The sequence below is a fragment of the Miniopterus schreibersii genome (genome assembly GCF_964146895.1).
Source record: "Miniopterus schreibersii genome assembly, chromosome: 8".
NCBI lineage: Eukaryota > Metazoa > Chordata > Mammalia > Chiroptera > Miniopteridae > Miniopterus > Miniopterus schreibersii.
In genome coordinates this window covers 59,183,112-59,207,342 of record NC_138109.1, presented here as the reverse complement: position 1 = coordinate 59,207,342, position 24,231 = coordinate 59,183,112, and the positions used below count along the sequence as shown (strand labels likewise).

The 24,231-nt window shown below is 35.7% G+C and overlaps 1 protein-coding gene across 1 annotated transcript in view; it reads right to left on the bottom strand.

The window, feature by feature from the left end:
* Nucleotides 1-24,231, bottom strand: part of BTBD8 (BTB domain containing 8) — a 78,429-nt gene that overhangs the window by 31,826 nt on the left and 22,372 nt on the right. The window contains exon 5 of the mRNA XM_081144974.1: nucleotides 4,393-4,482. Within this exon, the coding sequence (XP_081001100.1) occupies nucleotides 4,393-4,482 (90 nt within the window). The remainder of the gene's footprint in view (nucleotides 1-4,392; nucleotides 4,483-24,231) is intronic.

The following is a 24,231-nucleotide window of genomic DNA, read 5'->3' as shown; positions in this document are numbered from 1 at the left end:
TAATCAGAATAAAAGCTTGTATGAAAACATTCCATATACTCAGAGTTAGAAAAAAGAAAAATGTATGAGAGGACAGAACTCTAAGATCAGAGAGCAAACATGCATCTAGTCTAGTAAAATCTCTGTGCTTCCTAAGGTTCCAGGTTCCCATGTGTGTGTGTTAAAGCAACATAGGAACTCATTTATTCATTCATTTATTTGTTTGGTTGTTCATCTGTTCATATTCAATATTTATTGAATGATAGGCTCATTCTAGACCTTGAGGATACAAGATGCATGCATTCTAGAGGAAGGACATGGACAATAGACATGTAAATAACATATAAAGAAGATAATTTTAAAAGTGCCATGAAGACAATACAACAAGATAACATAAAATAGAGTAACTGGAAAGTTTGGCTACTTTAGGTGGAACAGTCTGGGGAAAGCCCAGAGGCCAGCTCATATAGAGTCTTGTAGGTTATGGTAAAGGTTTGGATTTAATTCTGTGATGAAAAGGCACTGAAGATTTTAGTCAGAAGAGAAATATGATCTGATTTATATTTCAAAACATCACACTGAAGGTTGAGAGCAAGCCCAAGGACTCTCCCAAGGGAGATGGGAAAACCTAATTTCATGCTTCAAAGCCCCAAGCCACCACTAGAAGACACCTGTTTTATAAAACTGAAATATGTGGGGTTTCTTCACAGAAATACTGGCTGTGGTTCAATATCCCATATAGGAAGTGGAAAAATTCTCCCACCAGAACAGAACTTCTCCTAACCATACCCTTCTACCTCCCAACTCTGGGGCATGGGTAGAGTTAGGACTGTAGGACTCTACTATTCCTACCTCAATTTATTGAAGGCTGTCCCTCTTGCAAAATATTATATGCATTATGTCACTGAGTTACCAACTCATTAAAAACTCATTAAAATCCTGTCTTTTCTGTGAGGACAGACAGGCTTTCATTCTAATCTGTTGCAGAAAACATCCTGCAGACATGTAACACTGGCACAGTTCCAAAAGAGGCTGCTGACCAAGCAAAGCAGGCACTGCTATCCTGGTATTGGTAACAACCCTCACTTGAACCCATCTCTCTCTAGAAAATGAGAACAATCTAATTTAGCAAAAGAAATACAAAACAAATATTGAGTACTACATACTATGTACCAAGCACCCTGCTAGGTTCTTTCCTTGCTATGTCTCATTTAATCTTTTCAACAACCTCAGGAAGTTCAGGGAAGGTAAAAATGTTCCAAAAATCATATAAAAAGTTAGGACTGGAGGTAGAAGTGCCTATAAAACACCAAAGTCCATTATCTTTCTACTATGCCACACTACCCATGGAAACATCTACCCAGGGTTACAATATAAGTTAATGTGAAAAGCAAATTTGTTTTGTAGATTACATTTTACAATATAAAAATTCTTAAAAGATGTGATTTTTTTAAAAAGTAAAATTCCTAAATCCCCTTTAGTCTTTCTATGGCTTTATATACCATGATACTAATAACATTTTAGGTAGTAATTTGAGACAGTGAATTTGATATGTGATACAAGAGAAAAAAGAAAAACATATTATGTAACAATAAAGGATGTAGATAAAACCCAGTATCTGTCAGATGGGTAAAGGGGTGGACAAAGTGGGTAAAGGTGGTCAAAAGATATAAAGTTATAGTTATAAGATAAATCCTGGGAATGTAATATATGGCAGGGTGACTATAGTTAACAATACTGTATTGTATATTTGAAAGTTGCTAAGAGAATAGATCTTAAAAGTTCTCATTATAAGAAAAAAAATTGTAAGCATGGGTGGTGATGGTTGTTAACTATCATTTCACAATATTACATATATCAAATTATTAGTTGTATACCTAAGAATATGCTATATAATATCTCAATAAAAATATTTTAAAATAAATGAATAAAAGAGAAACTCAGATGGAAAGATAACAGGATTACTTAGAAGCAAACATTACTTTTTTTTAACATCACCAAAGCAATTCATGTTATGTTTTGATGCTATATAAGTGGGAGACTGAAGGAAAAAAAAAAAAGGAAAAAACCCAAAACTTTCCATGTATAAGTATTTTATGCATGTGCAGGACAAATTAGGTAGGGAGGAAGTTTATTTTAGCAGTAATATCAAGTAAAAACTTGGTGATTTTATATAAATATAGATTTACATCCTACATTATTATTATTATTATTTTATCTTTATTGATTTCAGAGATAGGAAAGGAGAGGGAGAGAGAGAGATAGAAACGTCAATGATGAGAGCGGCATAGATCAGCTGCCTCCTGCACGCCCCCGGCTGGGGATCGAGCCCGCAACCCGGGCATGTGCCCTGACTAGGAATCGAACCCCAATTGCCTGGATCCTAGATCGATGCTCAACCACTGAGCCATGTCTGGCTGGGCTGCATCCTACATTATTTTTCTTTATTAATGTTTCATTAGTGTCTAGTCTTCCTTTTTCTTAAAAAATAAAAACAGTATAATAAAGGCATGCACATGATTCCATGGATGCATAATTAAAATCACTAACAACGGCTGTTGCTGAAACTATACCCAAAAGTTAGGCTGCAAAATACATTGTGATATGTGTATTGAAATTGTGGTAGTATAATTAAAATGTACCTGGCATGAAAGAAAATGGCTTGGGTCCTTTTTCATATGTGTTTCATTTCTATTATGTGAATAAAATAAAATGAAAATACATTACATATTCTTACAAATGTTTCAAAATTCTATGTTTTATGGAGTGAGACATTATAAAATGAGAGGCATCTGGGGCATATAAAATCTTCCATATTCAGAAACTACCTGGTTGCCAGAAGCAGGAGGTAGAGGGTGATGGTAGTCAAAAGGTACTCATAGTTGGTAAAGGGAACCAGTGTTACAACCTAGAAGGCTCAAGATTATATGGCTGTGTGACAAATAAATGGTCAGTAAAAATTTATTAATACTTTCCATGCATCCACTGTTACGAATTGCCACTATCACCATTCCATACCCAAGCCTCTGGCCAAAACTGACCCCATCAAGGAAACATCTATGGTGAAAATGATGTAGAACTGAGAAGCTCCCTCAGGACTCCCAGGCAGTTTTCCTACTGAGAAAGTTCTCCCCCACACTGTACACTACAGAATCTCACAGTTATCATCTGTGACCAAGAAATGTTCCATTTCACCATTTAAGGAAGTAGTTCATCTCTTAATAACTGTCTCAGCAGTTTAAATAAAGTACCACCAATTGTGTAGATTCACCATTGTACTATCATAGATCACTGAAATCCACACCTATCCATGTTATTCTTAAAAAATAAAAATAAGCCTGGCCGGTGTGGCTCAGCAGTTAAGCATCAACCTAGGATCCAGGAGATCGAGGTTCGATTCCTGGGCAGGGCACATGCCCAGGTTTTGGGCTTGACCCTCAACAGGGGGCATGCAGGAGGGGGCCAATCAATGACTCTCTCATCGTTGATGTTTTTCCCTCTCTCCCTCTCTTTTCCTCTCTCTGAAATCAGTAAAGACACATTTAAAAATAAATAAATAAGAAAAAAAAGAGAAAAAAGAACCTACCTGTTACAGACTGAATATTTGTGTTCCTCTATCCACCCAAATTCATATATTGAACCCTAACTCCCCAGTGTGGCTGTATTTGGAGACAGGGCTTCTAAGAAAGTAATTAAGGTTAACTGAGGTAATAAGGGTGGGGCCTGCCCTGATGTGATAAGACTAGTGCCCTTCTAAGAAACACCAAAGCTCTCTCTCTCTCTCTCTCTCTCTCTCTCTTCTTCCTTTCACCTCCCCCATCTGATGCCCATGCACTGAGGAAAGGCCTTTTTTTTTAAAGCATTTCTTTTTTTAAAAAAACATATCTTTATTGATTTCAGAGAGAGAAAAGGAGGGGGAAAGAGAGAGAGATAGAAACATCAATGATGAGAGAGTCACTGGCCCGCAAGCCCGGCATGTTCCCTGACCAGGAATCGAACCCCGATCTCCTGGATCCTAGGTCGATGCTCAACCACTGAGCCACGCCGGCCAGGCAGGAAAGGCCATTTGAACACACAGTGAGAAGTGACTCCATGCAACCCAAGGACCCAAAGTAAGACCTTTCACTGGACACCAACCTTGCTGGCACTCTGATCTTGCAGAACTGAGAGAAAATAAATTTCTGTTGCATAAGCCACTGTCTGTGTTGCTTTGTTATAGCAGTGTGAGAAGACTAATACACTATCTCTATTGTTACTAAATGTTCCCTACTTCCTCATGTTTTCAGAAAATGTACTTCAGTTGAATTCTACCACATGAGAAATATTCCACTTAACTTACAGAGAAATCAAATTCATAAAAAGCATTATTTGCAATCATTTGCAGTCAAACTGCCTTGTAAACATTATGCTTACCCTTGAAGAGTAATGTACTCTTGAGAGCTTTCAGCCCAACATCCACTCAGCATTGCAGCAAAATAACTAGATCTGGCACTTAAAATGGCTCTAAAGGAAAGAGGGGGAAAAATAACACAGGTAAACATTTATATACTGTACAAAATGTAATTTTTTATGAAACTCTTCATCTTTACTTTTTAAAATATGATAATCTACCTTGTTTGTATTCACTGGTAGAATCATTACAATAAATATTTATACCAAAGTATTTTGATTGCTTGATTATAACATTTATTCCAATGTCCTTATCTTACAAATTTTTTCTCTTGAAAGCTCTTTAATTTAAAAAAAAATTGAAACTATTTCCATTAAGAGAGTAACAAATCATCTACAAATGGAGAAGACGAAAAGATGTTAATTTCTTGAGGAAGTATCAATGAGAGAGAGACTAGAACTCTAAAGGGCCCAAGTTCGAGTTCAGAACGCACTCTAATTATACTTGAGAATGGCTGTATCTTAGGTTTGAGAAAATGGCAGTAAAGACATTTTCTTGTGAGTTTCTATTCTACCTTTTCAGATAAAATATTAATTAAATCATTCTTTAATTCAACAAATATCTATTGCCTTCTATTCTGTGCTAGGCACTCTTTTAGATGCTGGAAATACAGCAGTAAATGAGATACTATAAAGAACAATGTTATATTCCAGTGGAGGATGGGCTGGAAGAGTGGAGCGGGAGAGGGAGAAGAGAAAGACACTTTTGGCAATGGCCGACTAGGTTGCCTCTGACCAACCCTCCTGCTGGAAACAGCTAGGAAAATGGGCAAAATATATATCTGTAAAAAAAAAAGGAAGAAAGCAAGCATAATTTGAAGGCGTCAGAAAGCTACTCTGATGGTAGCTTTTGAGACAAGTTATGAGAGAGAAGACAGAAAAGGTGATCCAAGTATTCAAGATACCTTTCCATTCAGGCAATTGCCAAATCTGAAAACAAAAGCAATGGCTGAGAGGCTAAAAGCTGACCATAGCTTCTAGCACTCTTCATAGGCTTACAGGCACACAAGTTGGAATTTGGTATCCATCAAAAGAAGGGAGGCTTTGGTGGATAACCCAGGGTTATGACTGGACTCTGAAGGGCTACATAGGGAGAAGAATGAATGGGAAATAGGCAAGCCCTTATTATAACTGAAGTCCAGATTTGAATCAGCTCAACCCCTGACTAGAATGATCTGCATCTAGCCTAACTGCTGGCCAGGAGCAAAAGGAAATCCTGTCTTCATTAAAATAAGTTTACCCAGAGTGTCAAATTACTTTTATAAATTTTCAATAAGATGTCCAGCAATCATCTAAAGACAATCAGACAATAATAATCAACAACTAGAAAATGAAGAAATTTCATTTACACTAGTATCTAAAAGGTCAAATACTTATAACAAATCAACAAAGAAGTGCAACATCTCTACATTAAAAGCTATAAAACATTGTTGAGATAAATTTTAAAAGACCTAAGAAAGAGTTAAACTTCACTCATGGATTTGGAGATCCAAAATTGTTAATACATCCATTCTGCCTAAATTAATTTCTAGATTCTGCCCAATCTCGATTAAGTTTTTTTTAGTGGAAATTGATAACTTCATTTAAAAATGTATATGGATACCCAAGGGACCCACAACTGTAAAACGGAAGAAGAAAGTTGAAAGACATGATTTCAAAACTTATTATAAAGCAACAGTAATCAAGATAATAAAGTATTGATGTAAGGATAGATATAAAGATTCCTGAAACAGAACTGAGAGTCCAAAAATAGACCCACACATACATGGCCAATTGCTCTTCAACAAAGGTGTTAAGGTCATTCAACAGGGAACTGGAGGTTTGAAGGGAAAGAAACAAACCTCACAATACACAACAATCAACTCAAAATGGACCAAAACCTAAATGTAAAAGCTAATACTATAAACTCTAAAGGGAAAAAACCACAAAAAACAGTTGAAAATATTTGCATTTCAGGGTAGGCAATGGTTCCTCAGGACACAAAAAGCACAAACTAGTTTTTAAAGAAACATAAAAATTTAAACTTTGGTCCTTTTGAAGTCATTTTTAAGAAATGCAAGGACAAGCAATTTGTTGGGAGAAAATATTGGCAAAATACTTAACTGCCAATTAACTCACATCCAGAATATATAAAGAACCACTGAAACTCAATATAAGAATATAAACAACCCAATTTAAAAAAATGAGCCAAGTTGATAGTAACAGTTTTACTTCAAAACTAAAGTTTATGGGGAGATTCCAAGATGGTGGCAGACTGAGTGGAAGCTACACTGACACTCTCCTGGGACCAAGCTGGAATTTTAACTAAAATACAGAAAAATCACCCTGAATAATCAACTGCAACTGAAGACTAGCTAGAGAGCACCCTCATAACCAAGGACATAAAGCGGAGACCACATAAAGACTGGTAGTAAGTGTGGAGGCATTAGAGGGCTGGCCGGGCTCCCACAGACAGCAGCTGAAGGTCGGGAGGAATATCTATTTCAGCTGTGGGGGGTTCCCACTGAGATCTCTGGCACCTAAATGGGCTTCCCAGCCCAGAGCACCAGAACTGAGAAAGGTGCCCACATAACATCTGGACGTGAAAAGCAGCAGGGTTTCTGTCTGCCAGGGAGGCGGCTAGGAAGGCAGGCATCCTCTTAAAGGGCCAACACGCAAAGTTTCATGTGCAGCCACTCACCTTGGGCTCTGGTGGAGAAAGGGCAGAGTAGACCAGAGCTGTGGGAGGAGAATTTAGGGATGCTGGCTTGGGGGATAGAGCTCAGAGGGCAGCCATCTGGATTCCTGTGCTGAGTCATTCCTCCATATGGCAGAGGCAGTCCTTCTCAGGCAGACATTTACCCTCCAAGCAGCTTTTGCCTGGTGGGGGAAGCAATTGCCCCACACATTGAAAACCTCTCCCGCCACCCTGTGTAGTTTCTACAGCCTCAGGCTCATTAAGTGACTGAATAAAAATCAGCCTCTGGGTGCTTTGTCTTTGCCTGATTTGCTTCTGGACCCAGGGCTTGGAAAAGCAGCCCCTGGTGCACATCTTGGTCTTGTCCAAATGCACCCAGCCCCAGCAGAGGGAACTACAAGCTGTAAAGTGCAGAAATCTTCAAATAGGGTACTCAAGGCCAGTCACAAACAGCATCTGACATTGGCCTGCACCAGAGAACATCCAAAAGACTGGCAATCTTACTAGATCTACCTAACATATAGAAACAAATCCAAACAAATCCAAAATGGGGAGACAAAAAAACAACCCCCAAATGAAAGAACAAAAGAAATTTCCAGAAGAAGAGCTAAATGAAACAGAGATAAGCAATCTATGACACAGAGTTCAGAATACTGATCATAGGATGCTCAACAGCATGAGAAAATTAATGGAAACTATGGAAGAAATTAAGAATGACATAGTAGAAATAAAAAAGACACTGGAATAAACAGCAAATTAGGAGAAGCTGAGGATCAGATCAGTGAATTAGAAGACATGGTATAAAAAAAATCACTCAATCAGAGAACCAAAAAAGAACCAAATAGGAGGACAGTTTAAGAGGTCTGTGGAACAATATGAAACATAACAATATTTGCATCATAGGAGTGCAAGAAGAGGTCAAAAGCAAGCAAGGGTTAGAGAACCTGTTTGAAGAAATAATGGCAGAAAACTTTCCTAACCTGGTCAAGGAAAAAGTTACACAAGTTCTAGAGGCACAGAGAGTCCCAAGCAAGAAGAACCCAAAGAGGCCCACACCCAGACACATCATAATTAAAATGCCAAAAATTCAAGACAAAGAGAGAATATTAAAGGCAGCAAGAGAAAAGCAATCTGTTACCTACAAAGGAGCTCCCATAAGGCTGTCAGATGATTTCTCATCAGAAACTCTACAAGCCAAAAGGGAATGGCATGAAGTATTCAAGGTAATGAAAAGCAAGGATCTGAAACCAAGAATACTCTATCCAGAAAGGCTACCATTCAAAATAGATGGTGAAATAAAGAGCTTCCCAGAGAAAAGAGGCTAAAGGAGTTTATCACCACAAAACCAGCATTGCAAGAAATGTTAAAGGGACTGCTGTAATAAGAAGCTGAAATAGAAAGAGAAACATAGGCATAAAGAAATAAAATGGCAATAGATAAGTACCTATCAATAATAACCTTAAATATAAGTGGGTTAAATGCTCCAATCAAAACATAGGGTAGCTGAATGGATAAAAAAACATGATTCCAATATATGCTGTCTATGAGAGTCTCACCTCAGAACAAAAGACTCACATAGGCTGAAAAAATGAAACAATACAAGACAAAAAAACACTTCTGGAGGACTTTAAAGGAGAGATCAACAGCAATACCTTCATTGCAGGGGACTTGAACAACCCACTGACTTCGCTGGATAGATCTTCCAGACAAAAAAATCAACAAGGAAACAGTGATTCTAAATGACACACGAGATCAGATGGATTTATCTAAACAACAATTTCACCCCAAAGCTACAGAATATATATTTTCCTCAAGTGCACATGGGAAATTCTCAAAGATAGAACACGTTAGGACACAAAACAAGTCTCTATAAGTTCAAGAAGATTGAAATCATATCAAGCATCTTCTTGGACATTTACACCATGAAATACTATGCAGTTGTAAAAAAGAAGGATCCCTTACCCTTTGAGACAATATGGTAGGACCTGGAGAGTATTATGCTAAGTGAAATAAGCCAGTCAGAGAAAGACAAGTATCACATGATCTTACTCACAGGTGGAATCTAATGAACAAAATAAACTGATGAACAAAATAGATCCAGGGACACAGAAGCATGGAACAGACTGACAAATCTCAGAGGGAAGGGGGGGCAGGGAGAATAACCTAAGAACTTATATGCATATATGCATAACCCATAGATACAGGCAATAGTGTGGTGAACGCTTGGGGAAGAGGGAGCAGGGGGGAGGGGATTAATGGGGGGAAAAGGGGACATTTATAATACTTTCAAGAATAAAGATAAAACAAAAAAACAAAAACTACAATTTGTGGTTAATTATAAAGAAGAACATCACATCAAGTTTTGAGCATTAGATAAGGAATGGAAAAAGTTATGGTCAGAACAGAATGTTCATGATTCGTGTTAAAGGGAAAAATGGTATATGTTTTTTTCTCAATAGTTTATTTACATTAAAGTTTGTACCAAATCACTCTCTTTTTAGGAGTTTTTTAAAAAATTTGGCAAAAGATTTGAAAAGAAACATCACAAGATTTACAAATGGCCAATAAGCACATGAGATGATATTTAACATTACTAGCGATCAGGAGAATGCAAATTAAAACCACAATGTGGTATCACTACACACCTACTAGAGTGGGCAAAAATTAAAAAGACTGACAATGTCAAGTGACGTTGAAGATGTGGAAAACTGGAGCTCTTCATAGCATGCAGGTGGGAGTGTAAAATGGCACAACCTGTTTGGAGAAATGTTTGTCGATTTCACAAAAAGTTAACATCCACTTACCATATGACCCAGTAATTCTACTCCTAGGTATTTACCCAAGAGAAATGAACATATATATTTATACAAAGACCTGCACACTAATGTTCATACCAGCTTCATTAATAATACCTAAATATTGGAAACAACCATTATGTCTATCAACAAGAGAATGGACAAACAAGTTGTGGTATATCCATATGATGCAGTTCCACTCAGCAATAAAAATGGAATGAAATTCTGAGATACATAATATCCAAGGATAAGGCTCAAAAACATTATGCTAAGCAAAAGAAGCCAAACACAATAATATGTCAGCGTCCATTTATATGAAATCCTAGGACAGGTAAAATAACCTATAATTTAGAAAATATAACAATAAAACAAAACAACTCAATTAAAAAAATAGGCAAAAGATATGAACAGAAAACTCACCAAATATATACAGATGGCATATAAACATATTAAATTCAGTTTTTGCCTGGGGCTGTAAAAATGGGAGGAACTGATGGCAAATGGGCACAAGGGAACTTTTTAGGTGGTGAAAGTTTTCTATATCTTGATTGTGGTTAGATTACACAGGTTTATACATTAGTCAAAACTCATCAAACTGAACTTTTAATTGTGTGCATTTAATTGCATATGAATTCTAGATCAATAAATTAAACTATTAAAGAAAGGATGAAAATAAAACCTTCTTAATAAAGAACAGGCCAAGAAGACTTCCTCAGTGAATTCGAATAAACACTTAAGGAAAATATAAAATCAACCTCACTCAGCTTGGCCAGTGTTGCTCAGTGGTTGAGCATTGATGCAGGAACCAAGAGATCAAGGTCTGATTCCCTGTCAGGGCACATGTCTGGGTTGGAGGCTCGATCCCCAGTAGGGGGCGTGCAGGAGGCAGCCCACTGATGATGTTTCTCTCTCATCAATGTTTCTATCTCTCTATTGCTCTCCCTTCTTCTCTCTCTAAAAATCAATAAAAATGTATTATAAATAAATAAATAAATAAATAAATAAATAAATAAATAAATAAAATCGACTTCAGTTAAATAAATAAAAAATAAATAAAATAGAAAAAAAGAAATACTTCCCAACTAATTTTATGAAGTCAATTCAGGGTGAGTACACGAAACACAGAATTTATTCTTGTATTATTATTTATTAATTATTGTATTATTTTCCATACAAACAACTGTAAACCTACATTTGCCCCACCTGTATAACCTTGAAACCTAAACCTGACCATTACAAGGACATTATAAAAAAAGAAAAATAGGCCAGATTTTCTCATGAATACAGATAAAAACCTCTTAAATAAAATATTAGCAAACTGAATCTAGCAATAAATATAATTAATAAAACATTAAAACCAAGCTGAAATAATTCCAGGACTGCAAGATTGCTTTTACGTTTCAAAATCAAGCAATTTATATGTAAAAAAATAAAGGAGAAAAATCATGTGATCATCAAAATACAGTAAAGCACTTGACAAAATTCAACACACATTTATAATTTTAAAAATTTAGGCAATTCCAATGAAAGTTCCAGAAAGCTATTTTGTAGATACTGACAAAGTGATTCTAAAATTTATATGGGAAGGCAAAGAACCGAAAATAGCCAACAGACTACTGAAAAAGAACAAAGTTGGAGGATTCCTAATACCTGATTCCAAGAGTTACTATACAATTACAGTACTTAAGACAGCATGGCCCAGCCGGGCCTGGCTCAGCGGTTGAGCGTCGACCTAGGATCCAGGAGATTGGGGTTCGATTCCCGGTCAGAGCACATGCCCAGGTGGCGGGCTCAATCCCCAGTCAGGGGCATGCAGGAGGCAGCCGATCAATGACTCTCTCATCATTGATGTTTCTCTCTCTCTCTCTCCCTCTCCTTTCCTCTCTCTCAAATGAATAAAGATATATTAAAAAGAAAATGTTCCTATTAAAACAAATTAATTAATTAATTAAAAAAAAAATAAGACAGCATGTATTGGCAAAAGACAGAGATCAAGGAATAGAATAGAGAGGCTAGAAATAGACCTATATAAATATAGTCAACTGAGTTTTGACAAAAGCACAGTGGCAATTCAATGGGAAAGGATAGTCTTTTCAACAAATGGTGCTGGAATGACCAGACAGCAATATGTAAAAAAATAAACCTATCTACAGACCTCACACAAAAATTAACCCAAGATGGGCCATAGACCTAAATGTAAAATACAAAAATATAGAATTCTAGAAGAAAACATAGGATTTGGGGTTTGGTGTTGAGTTTAGATACATTAAAAGTACAATCCATAAAAGAAAACATTGATAATATGGACTTTACTATAATTAAAAACTTTTGCTCTATAAAAGACATTGTTAAGAGAATGACAAGACAAGGTACCAACTGGGAGAAAGTATTTGCAAATCATATATCAGAAAAAGGACTATCCCAAATATACAAAGAATTCTTAAAACTCAACAAGACAACAAACACCCAACTTTTAAATGAGCAAAAGATTTGAACAAAAACTCCCAATGATCTACAAATGGCATATAAGCACATGAAATGACCCTCAACACCATTTGTCATGAGGGAAATAAAATGTAAAACAACAAGGAAATACCAGTACACACCTATTAGAATGACTAAAACCCAAAAACTGACAATATCAATTGCTGATAAGGACCAAAAGGAACCTTTCATTGCTAATAGAAATACAAGTGATACAGCCACGTTGAAAGACAGTTTGGCAGTTTCTTACAAAGCTAGATGCAGTTTTACCATATGATCTGACGATCAAACTCCTAGATATTTACCCAACGGATCTGAAAACTCATGTCCACACAAAAACTTGCACACAAATGTTTATAAAAGCTTTATCCATAATTACCAAAACTAAAGCAACCATAATGTTCTTCAACAAGTTATCAGATAAACAAAACATGGTATATTCATTATAATGAAATACTACTCAGTGATAAAAAGGGGAAGCTGTCAAGCGACACAAAATGGATGAACTATAAATGCAAAGTGCTAAGTGAAAGACTCTAGTCTGAAAAGGCTACATACTGCGTGATTCTGTTTATATGACATTCTGGAAAAGGCAAAACTATGGAGACAGTAAAAAAACTGCCTGAGGTCTGGGAGGGGGAAAAGTTGAATAGGTTCATGCTGAGAAACTTTTAGTTGAAACTATTCTGTAAAATATTGTAATGGTAGATGTAGGACAATATGCATTTATAAAAACCCATAAAACTTCATAGCACAAGTGAAACTTAGTGTATACAAATTAAAACAAAAACACTTAGGAGGAGGTAGGGGGATCTCATGATGAAATTCGGACTGTGACAAAAGAATCTAGCTGTATTGCAAATGAATGAAATAACCTCACTGAAAGGAATGGGAAAGAAAGGTGCTGGCCTAAATAACTTTGCAAATGAGTAAAGGCTATAAGAATGAAAGCAAAGGAACTATATACAAGCCACTGTACCCTAGTGGATAAAGTTATTTCCCATGGAAGTACATATGAACAATTCTGAAACTGCTATACATGAATACTAGAATTGAACAATTAGGTACTAAGATGTTAGATAATGAAAGCCAGGTTTCTCACTACTATAGTGGAAAATTGTAAACAATGAAAGTGGGAAGACTAGGATAATCCATGTGGTAATAGATTAATGTTGGAGACATCAGTATGAATTCATGTTTAGCTTAATATAAAGATAGATTCATATAGAAATATTTGTAGACAGTACATACATGCAAGCTAATATATATATATATTTCCTTGCTCTGTCAGCCGAAAGCACCTAAAAGAAATAGCAACAAGCACACTCAGTGCCCAGATATTATTTTCTAATACCATTAGAATAAAAGCAGCCAAGGAAATGGTTGATTCTAGAACAGATGAGCCTAGGCTATCATTTAGAATCAGAAAGTAAAAAAATGCTGCACGCGCACACACACACACAGTGATGGAGGGTGGTATGTCAAAGGCACACAAGAACCAAATGAAATGAGAAAAACATCAGATAACTCAAATTGGGGGACATTTGCCTGGCCAGTGTGGCTCAGTAGTTGAGTGTTCGCCTATGAACCAGGAGGTTACGGTTTGATTCCTGGTCAGGGCACATGCCCGGGCTGTGGGCTCGATCCCCAGTGGGGGGTGTTCGGGAGGCAGCCCATCAATGATCCTGTCTCATCATTGATGTTTCTCTTTCTCCCTCTCCCTTCCTCTCTCTGAAGTCAATAAAAACATTTAAAAAAACTGGGGGACGTTCTACAAAATACTTGCCCAGTACTCCTCAAACCATCAAGGTCATCAAAAACAAAGAAAGTTGCCCAGCCAGCGTGGCTTAGCGGTTGCGCATCGACCTATGTATGACCCAGGAGACTGAAGTTCTATTTCCAGTCAGGGCAACATGTCTGGGTTTCAGGATCCATCCCCAGCAGGGGGTGTGCAGGAGGCAGCTGATCAATGACTCTCATCATTGATGCTTCTTTCTCTCTCTGAAACCAATAAAGATATATTAAAAAAAAAAGGACACAAAAAAAAAAGCACACAAAAAAACCCAAAAAACCAAAAAACAAAGAAAGTCTGGGAAACAGTCACAGCCAAGAAAAGCTTAAGGAGACATAACTAATAAATATTATAGGATCTTATAATAGAAAAAAGACATTAGGCAAAAACTAAGGAATTCTGAAAAAACTATGGACTTTAGTTAATAACAATGACTCAATATTGGTTTACTGTAACAAATGCAGTATACTAAGATAGATAGATAGATAGATAGATAGATAGATAGATAGATAGATAGATAGATAGATAGATAGATGATAGACAGATATAGATAATAGGGAAACTGAGTGTGGTGGCATATGGGAATTCTCTTGTATTCTCTTCTGAATTTTTCTGTAAATTTACAACTATTCTAAAAAGTTAAATATATTTTTTAAAAATTAGGGATTCTGTTTCTACTCATGAAAGACAACAAATATGGGACTTGCCTAACCTCCATTAACAAGTAGAAAAATAAATAGAATGTGACACTGAAAAAAAGGCAGTACAGGACTCTGATTTTTAAGAAAAGGAAAACAAATTAGGTAAGTCCTATAATCATGATGATTTTCTTCCTGAAAACAATTTTTACATCATGGCACAGAGAGGACAAACAGAAGCAGAACCAGGATGTTTTGCTGAATTGTAAAGATAAATATAGGAGCTCTGGGAGGACGAGTCAGTCGGAACTTATGGGGGACATTACTATAGAAGTGGGAGTTTTAAAGAAAAAAAGATCCATAAATTTGTGAAGGGATCCCTTTGAGTCTTTGTCTGAACATAATCTGAGCATAAAGTAAAACTCCATGAAACAGCCAAAGAACAAAGGCCAGGGAGCTATAAGCCTGGTCACACAGGGCTGGTAGACATTCAAGTTCCTTTTGGCCAGAATTGAATACTTGGGGCACTAAGAAAAGATCCCAGAAAGATCATCTTAGTAGAAAAGCTATACGACATTTAGGGCAAAGGCTACTATTGATTCATGCTAACAATATTTTAAAAACAAGTCTCATAAAGACAAAGCTGAACCACAATAACTTAATTGTCTGCTAAAACACAGTTCAACACTCTTTTTAAAGGAAGGCAACAAAATTCAAACGCTTAACATAATATTCATAACATCCTGCATCTAATAAAAAATTATTAGGTATGTGAAGTAGCAAAATATGAACTATAACCAGGAGAAAAATCACTCAATAGAAACAGACCCAGAAATGACAGATATGATGAAATTAGCGGACAAAGAATTTTGAAAAGCTATTATAGATATGCTTAAGGATTTTTAAATAACAAACATAATGAAGAGAGAAATAAAAGAGTTTTTTTTAAAGCCACACAGAACTTTAAGAGATGAAATACATAATATCTGAAACTTAAAAATTTATGCATGGACTTAAGAGAAGAGTAGATATTAAAGAAGAAAAGATCAGTGTACCTGTGCACATAGCAATACAAATTATCCAAATAAAACATAGGAGAAAAAGGGAACTGCAAAAAACAAAGGAGCTTCAGTGAGCTGTGGGACTAACGTACATATAATTAGAGTCCTATGTGGGAAGGAGACAAACAAGGGGGACTGCAAGAAATTTGGAAAAAAAATGATGGTTGCAAACTTTTCAAATTTCATAAAAACTATAAACCCACAAATCCAAGAAGCCCAATAATTCAAAAGAAAGATAAACAGGAAGAAAAGGACAAATGATTAAATTGCTGAGAACTTATTACAGTATAGAGAAATGAAATTAAAAAACAGCCAGAGAGAAAAGGCACATCACATACGGACAAACAAAGCTACACAATGATCACAGACTTCTCATCAGAGGCAATGCAAGCCAGGCAACAATAAAATTACATCTTTAAAGCACAGAAAGATATAAAAAATTGCCAACTTGTAACTTTGTATCCAGCAAAAATATCTTTTATAAATAAAGACTTTTTTAGACCAAAGCTGAGAAAAGTCATTGCCAGCTGACCTGTATTACAGGAAATTTAAAGAAAGTTCTCAGGCTGAAGGAAAATTATAACAGAAACCTGAAACTACACAAAAGACTGCAAGTGCTAGAAATGTGAGGAAATATAAAATACTTTCTTCCTCATTTAAAAAAGAACTTAAAGATAATTATTTAAAGAATAATTACAATTTAGAGTAGGGTTCAGAATATACAGGAGTGGGCAAAAGGTAGGTTTACAGCTGTTCGTATGAAAAGACATATGCAGGTTCTGATTCTTAAAATAGCGAATAAACTGTTTCTTGTACTCACAATTGAAAACTTACTTTTGCCTACCTCTGTATATAGAAATAAAATGTATGACATCAACAGCACAAAAGGCAGGAGAGGGGGAAGTCCTAACATTATACCTGAAGATGTATAATAGTATTGAAAGTAAATGGTGATAAGTTAATGATGCATATTATAAATCCTAAAGCAACCATTAAAAAAATAATGTGCATATGCATATACACACACACAAACACACATACAAAATATAGCGAGTATGACAAAAACAAAAATAAATTGAAATTTTAAAAAATTAATTCAGTTAATACAAAGAAAGAAAGGGAAAGAGAAAAAAAGATAAAAAATTAAAAACAAATAGTTAAAAAAATAGTAAGTGATAGACTTACACCCCAACATATTAGTAATTACATTATCAAAAAAGCTCTAAATTCTTCAATTAAAAGGAGAGATTATGAGACTGGATAATAAAAGCAAGGCACAACTATATGCTGTCCACAAGAAACTAATTTTAAATTCATTTTAAATATAAAGACACAGAGAGGTTAAAAGTAAAAGGATGGAAAAAGATATATCATATAAACACTAACCATAAGAAAGCTGGAGTGGAATGCTAACTAGACTTACTGTGGTGATCATTTCACAATACATACAGATATTAAATCATTATGTTGTACACTTGAAACTAATGTCAATTTTATACATTATTTTAAAAAATGAAAAAAGAAAGCTGGAGTGGCTCTTCTAACATCATACAAAACACTTTACAACAAAGAATATTATTAGTGGTAGAGTGATATTTCATAATAAAAACAGAGTCAATTCAGCAAGAGGAAATAACAATCCTAAATGTGTATGTACCATATAACCAACCTTCAAAATACATGAAGCAAAAACTGATGGAACTGAAAGGAGAAACAGAAAAATTCACAATTATATTTGGAGACTTCAAAATTCTCAGCAATTAACAGAACAAGTAAACAAAAATATCAGTTAAGGGCATGGAAGATTTGAACAATACTATCAACCAATTTGACATTTAGAGTACACTCTGTCCCAGGAGAGCAGAATACACATTCTTTTCAAGTACATGTGGAACATTCACTAAGACAGATATTCTGGGTCATAAAACAAGTTTCAAATTTACGTGAGCTAATATGAAATATGTTCTATGACCACAGTGGAATTAAACTAGAAATTAATTATGGAGAAATATCTGGAAAATTCTCAAATACTTGGAAGTTAAGTACACACCTAAATAATTCATGGATCAAAGAGGAAAATTAGAAAATACATTTATTTGAATGAAAATAAAAATACAGTATACCAAAATATATGAAATGCAGTTAAAGCAGTACCTAGAGGTAAATTTTTAGCTTTTAAGTGCTTATCTTAGTAAAGGAAAAGGTTTCAAATCTATGACCTAAGATTCCACCTTAAGAGACTATAAAAAGAAGCATAAATCACACCTAAAGTAAGCAGAAGAAGAGAAAAAGAAACAGAAACTGACAATTAAGTGAAACAATCACTTCAATAAGTTTGCAATGGAATTTTTATTTTTCTATAAGAGGACAAAGATGTTAACCTTAAGAGTATGATTGAACCTATGTAAACAGATAAAAAATATTAAGCAGTCTACAATTCTCTCCTCAAGCATGGAAAGTTAAAATTTTAAAAACATTTTTAAATTGTAATTTTTGCCTGTAATAAACTAATACAGACTCTTAAAAAGTGAACATTTTAAGTCTATAGAAATAACCACTGTTAACAATCTATTGGAAATCCTGCTAGATCTTTGCCTATGGCAGTCTTTTCTAATACAGTAATTATGATGAATTTTAATAATCTATTTGATCCTCTGCACTTCATTCTTTACTTGTATGTATCTCAATCTTAGCACAAAACACAGTACCTGGCATATAATAAGTGCCATTAAATAAATCTTAATGAAGAACACTATTAGAATTCTCTCCCTCCCTCTATTTACTTTACCTGACTATGCCTAACAGTAATGATATGTAACTATATAGTATGTCATAAATTACATGTGTAACTAATCACAAGAATGCATCTCTTTGATATTTGACTGTATAAACTGACCTATGGCCCAGCTATAGCACTCTGAAATCTACAGCACATTGATCCCAAGGCTGCCTTCTCACTGGCTGTTCCCTGCCAGTGACTGAGCACATCAGGGATGCTAAAGTAGGCTTATCCCTGGGAGACAGGGCCTTTTCTGATAGGTGACTTTGGCTTGGGAATTTTCCACCAGCTTGTCAAACTTTCTTCACAATTGCACTGCAGTCTAAGATGCTTTTACTAACGCTTCCTTTCCTTCCTGTCTCCTTCACTCAGGGTCAGATTAACATTTCAGTTTAACAGCTCTCCTAGTCATCTCTGGATTCCTTCCCATGTTCTCTCACATGCATTTACCCTAATAAATTTCTTGCAAGTCTAATCCCATCTTTGTGTCTACTTTTCAGATGACCTGAACTAATATAGCATGCTAGCTTTTCCTTCTAAGAATAAAAGCATCTAGGGCTGCAACAATTACCCTCACCTTGAGACAGAAACTTAGAAAACATTTCCATTTAATCAGGAAATAAGCCTCAGTTTAAAAAATAATGTTGTATATGGCATATTAAAAAAAACCTCTGCCAGATTTTTCATTTTCCATTCGTTTGATTCAATTTAATTTCAACTGACAAGTCTGCTTCTGGCACTGCAGAGATGTCCTAATTTCCCCCTTGCTCTTGGTTTTTAAGTACATTGCTATTCAATACTTCCTGATGTTAGCTGAACTAGATTCACTACTCCAGGCAGAATAATGGCCTGAATAACTGAGAGAAGATTTAAAGAAGGAATTTTTTACCAGGACTAATTTCTAAAGTACTCTTGCTTCCAAGAATATTATTTCCCTTTTTATTTCCACATAACTTAATAAGGGTTAGATCCAGAGTAGTGAATCCAACCTTTTTGGAGCTGTCACTATTACGCACTCCAATTCTTGGCAAATATTTTCAGAGAACATAAACTTTAAAAAAGGAAAGCTTTCTCTTGAGACATCCACTTTGATACCCATTGACTACAGCTTTCATAGGATTAGCCTTTCCTAAATTAAAAAATTATTTGTAAAGTGTAGTGGATGCCCTATTATCGAACACAATTAGGACTGATAGTTGCTTGGTTAATCAAAAAATTAGGAGAGAATTTTTAAAAATGATTTGTGTATATCATAATCACTTTATTCTAATTTAAAATATAAATATGCATTCATTCACAAGTTTTTCGTCCTAAGGCCAATCTTTTTTTAAAAATGGGGGTTTATTGACTGGAGCCTCATATTTCTTGCAAACTATACCCATATATGCTCTCTATGATTCCTAGTTAAACTGTTCTAAAGAATGAAATTTAAAACTTTTATGAAGCAATCTGTACTTCAGAATCATTTTAGATTTTATAGCTTCTCCTCAAACTTTTATAGTTTCATCTACACTGAATTCAACAGCAATTTTTAAAGTGCCCCTCCTTTATTAAATCTTTCCAAAGCATTCACTTTACCTTTCTCTTCATATTTTATATATTATTGGTTTATGTGATATTTCATTAAGTTATGCCATCAAAATAATAAATTTGAATGGCATTAAACAGGCTTGGTAACAAACCCAAGTGACTCTTGGAAGACACAAACTCAATAATAGGAATGGAAATGTGTAGGTATACTAGAGAATGGCCTCCTAAGCCTTGCGAGTTCTGCCTAACATGTTGTTAGCAGGTTCCATAGAGAATATCGGAAGAGCAGGTCCAGTCAAGTTTAGTTAAGGAGCTTCTTCTATGGGTGGTTTGTTTCCTTTCAGGCACCCAGAGTGCTTTCTGCTTTGGTTCCCCATTGCAACTGTCCCCAAACATCTGTGGTACCAAAGAATTTCACCTCTTTTCCCTCTATTGTTCTCACATATAATTTATCATTATTTTAAGCCTTTCAAGTGAACAGGGTTGGCCATTTATCACTACTAGTTAGTATTAAGACATTAGTAACTCACTTTATTGCATGGTAATTTGGAATTGTATTATAATTAATTCACTAAAGCTTCCTGGCAAACCTAGTAAGACAGGGACCAGCAAAATTTTTCTGTAAAGGGCCAAGTGGTAAATATCAGACAAATACAGGTTCCTGTTGCACATTCTCTTTGTTTTTGTTGTTTTGTTGTTTGTGTTTGCGTGTGTGTGTGTGTGTGTGTGTGTGTGTATGCATGCATGCCACTGATAGGATTTAAGCCGTGGTTTGCCAACTCTGGCTATAAAGGTAGGATAGGCAACAATATGTCTCTCTTCCAGTTATCTAACACATATTTATAGCAACTAACACTTACTGAAAGTTTACAATGTGCCAAGTATTGTGCTAAGTGTTTTGTGTGCATTATCTGATCAATCCTCACAGCCTCCTATGGTATTAATTACTATTGCTATTTCTTTTATAGATAAAAAAATTAAGACTTGGAGAGATTAACTTCCCAACCATTCCACAAATGGTAGAATCACAATCTAAACACAGAAAGACTGACTTCTGAATTATTAAACTATATGCTTCTGAAAAAGCTTTCCGCTGATGTAGCTGAGAACATATAGCTAATTGGTGGTATAGTCCAGACACTGACCTCCAGACTGAGTGACGATGTACTAAATATTCAAAAAAAATCTACATTTTAAAGGGGGATGTGACAATGTTTTAACCCAATGAATGAATATCTAATGGTATAATATCAGGCACTGAAAAAAAAGGTATTTTGGAAGGGATATCAGATCTGAAGTGTCACAAAGCTAAAATAAGGAATCACTGCCCTGCTTTTTCAATAAAGCAGCATAAGGGAATCTTAACTATGGAACACAGAAATGCAACAAATAAATTACCTTAAAAATGTGACATTTAATTCCTCTCAGAAAACACTAAAATAATAAATAACAATATAAAATGGGAGATCAGCAATAGAGTGGGTCAGATAGGTACTTAGGGGTAGGCTGAAGGTGACAGGAGGAAATAGAAGCAGAGAGAAATGCATGATACCCAGATGGTATTCATCTGATGACTGAGAGCAATTCAAGCAGGAAAGTGAGGTTACAGAGATCCGCAACAAGCAGTGATGTGTGGTAGCATCCCAGGAAGTAATACAAAAACGTAGTAACATAACTAACAAATGGGATCAATGAATTCTAATAGGTCTTCCTTTTATTAGAACCTCCCTCCCCCCAAAAATAGCTCTCTTCCTATCTCCTTAGGGCAGAAGTATTAGATATAAACAAGGACAAAGGTGTGGGAAGGAGTGGAGAAGTATGGTCAGAGAGGGAAAGGTCTGTGTAGACGGAGAGGAGTGTAATAAATGTCACTTACCTGGAGGTGTAATGCTACCTCTTTCTTCCCTGGATTGTGGGAAAAGGCAAATGATTCAAACCACATTTCTCTGCTTGCCCCACATAAGTAAAGGGCATATAGGATGTAGCTACCATCTATACAAAAGCTTGCTTCAAAGGCCTATCACCTGGATGATAGCACACGCTTACATAGTACTTACTATGTGCCAGGTACTGTTTAAAACCCTTTAAATGTAATAAGTGATTTAGTCGTCACAACTACCTCGTGAGATGGGTACTTTTTACAATCCCAATGTTTGATAAGATCTCTGAAGCACAGAACTGTTAAAAGACTTGCTCATATTCACATAGCTCAAAGACAGTAGCGCTAGAATTCAAACCCATTAGACAGGCTCCATACAGTCCACATACTCTTAACCACTCTGTTATAAATAACTTCTTTGGCTTAATTGTGCCACCACAAGCAACTAGTTGGCATCATACTGTCTTGTAGCATATAAAGGGCTATAGGCAATGGGCTGGGGATTAAGATAAAGACTGAACAAAGCAACTAGCAACTGGAGAGAGACTCTTGGTAAAACTTCGGTAGCAAGGATGATTTTGAGTTAGGAACTTGAACATGAGAGGAATACAGTGACTCCAAGAAACTATTTCATTGCCATACCAATTCGAACATATTAAACTAGCAACCTAAGCTGTTCTGAAATTTGAGACCTAAACTGAATGTAATGCTGATCATACATCCTGGTCTTTGTGAGTACTTGCAATGATCTTCCAATATATAAGTACACAGAAATTAAAAATTAAAGCAGCCACATTACAAATGAATTTTTAGCCATTCTACCAGGATAAATGCTGACACTGATCTAGCAGAACGTTCTATGTTGGGCTTTAAACTATATTACATGTGTTTTAGAAACTCCTGACATAATATTCCTTGAACTGAGTAACAAAATTATTATGTACTAAACAGAGAGATGTTTGAGTTTGGACAACGAAGGTAATCTTGGAATTTAGCACTTGCCACTGTAACTCACATAGAGCACTAACAACAAAGTAGGAAAACTTAAGTCAGATCTTGAAATATGTCCTCAGGAAACTGCTTTTCTAATTAATACAAGTTTATTTCTATTGGTAGGTGAACAAAATAAACCAGAAATGTGAGCAAGAGTTGTCCCGGAATACAAACCTAATATTCTAGATCCAGCTTCTAAAACACAGTTCATTGTTGAGCTGCACACACAGGGAAGCCAAATACAGACACTGTTAGAGAGCACTGCAAATGGTCATGGGCACTGCTTCCCCTTGTGACAGTAGCCTTAGGACTCTAAGTAGAACTATGGTAGGATACTCATGTTGTGTCAAGAAAAATCTGGACCAAAATTTAATTAAATTAATTTTTTAAGCAAAATTGTATTGGCCTCTCTCTCTACTAACACCAACACACACACACACCATGAACTAGGAAATACATTTCCATAGTATGGAAAATATATTGATAAATCTGTATTATACTCTGTATTTTGTTATACATAATGCAGATTTTATAAAAATTAGGAAAATGTGTATATGTGTATACGTATAATTAAAAATATATGTTCCTAGAGAGAAAAGTTCATACTCTGAACGGTACATAGTCTGGATGAAACTGGCAATCCTAGAGTTTAGCAATGTACCGTTGTCAATTAACAGGCACAATCAGTATGATTTTTTTTTTTTTTTAATTCTCACCCAAGGGCACACTCCCACTGATTTAAGAGAGAGAGGAAGGGAGAAGGAGAGAGAGATGGAGAATAGAGAGAGAGAGAAAGGAAAAAAGAGAGAGGGAAAGAGAAAGAAACATCAATAAGAGAGAGAAACATCGATCCACTGCCTCCCACACACCGGGGATCAAACCCGCAACCTGGGTGTGTGCCCTGACCAGGAATCAAATTTGTGACCTTTCAGTGCACTGAATGATGCTCCAACCAATTGAGCCACAATGGCCAGGGGACCAGTATGATTTTTCAAAGCACAAACATCACTACTGCTTGGCTTGGTGGTCCTGAAATCTAAACTCAATGCTAATATTATTAAGGCTGTGCACCCTTGAACCTCAAAGACTGGTTCTTGCTATTGCAGATAGTCCGGTTCTTCCTCTTTAGGAGCAACAGAGTAACTTAACAACGTTCTGTCTGAAACACAGAGAGT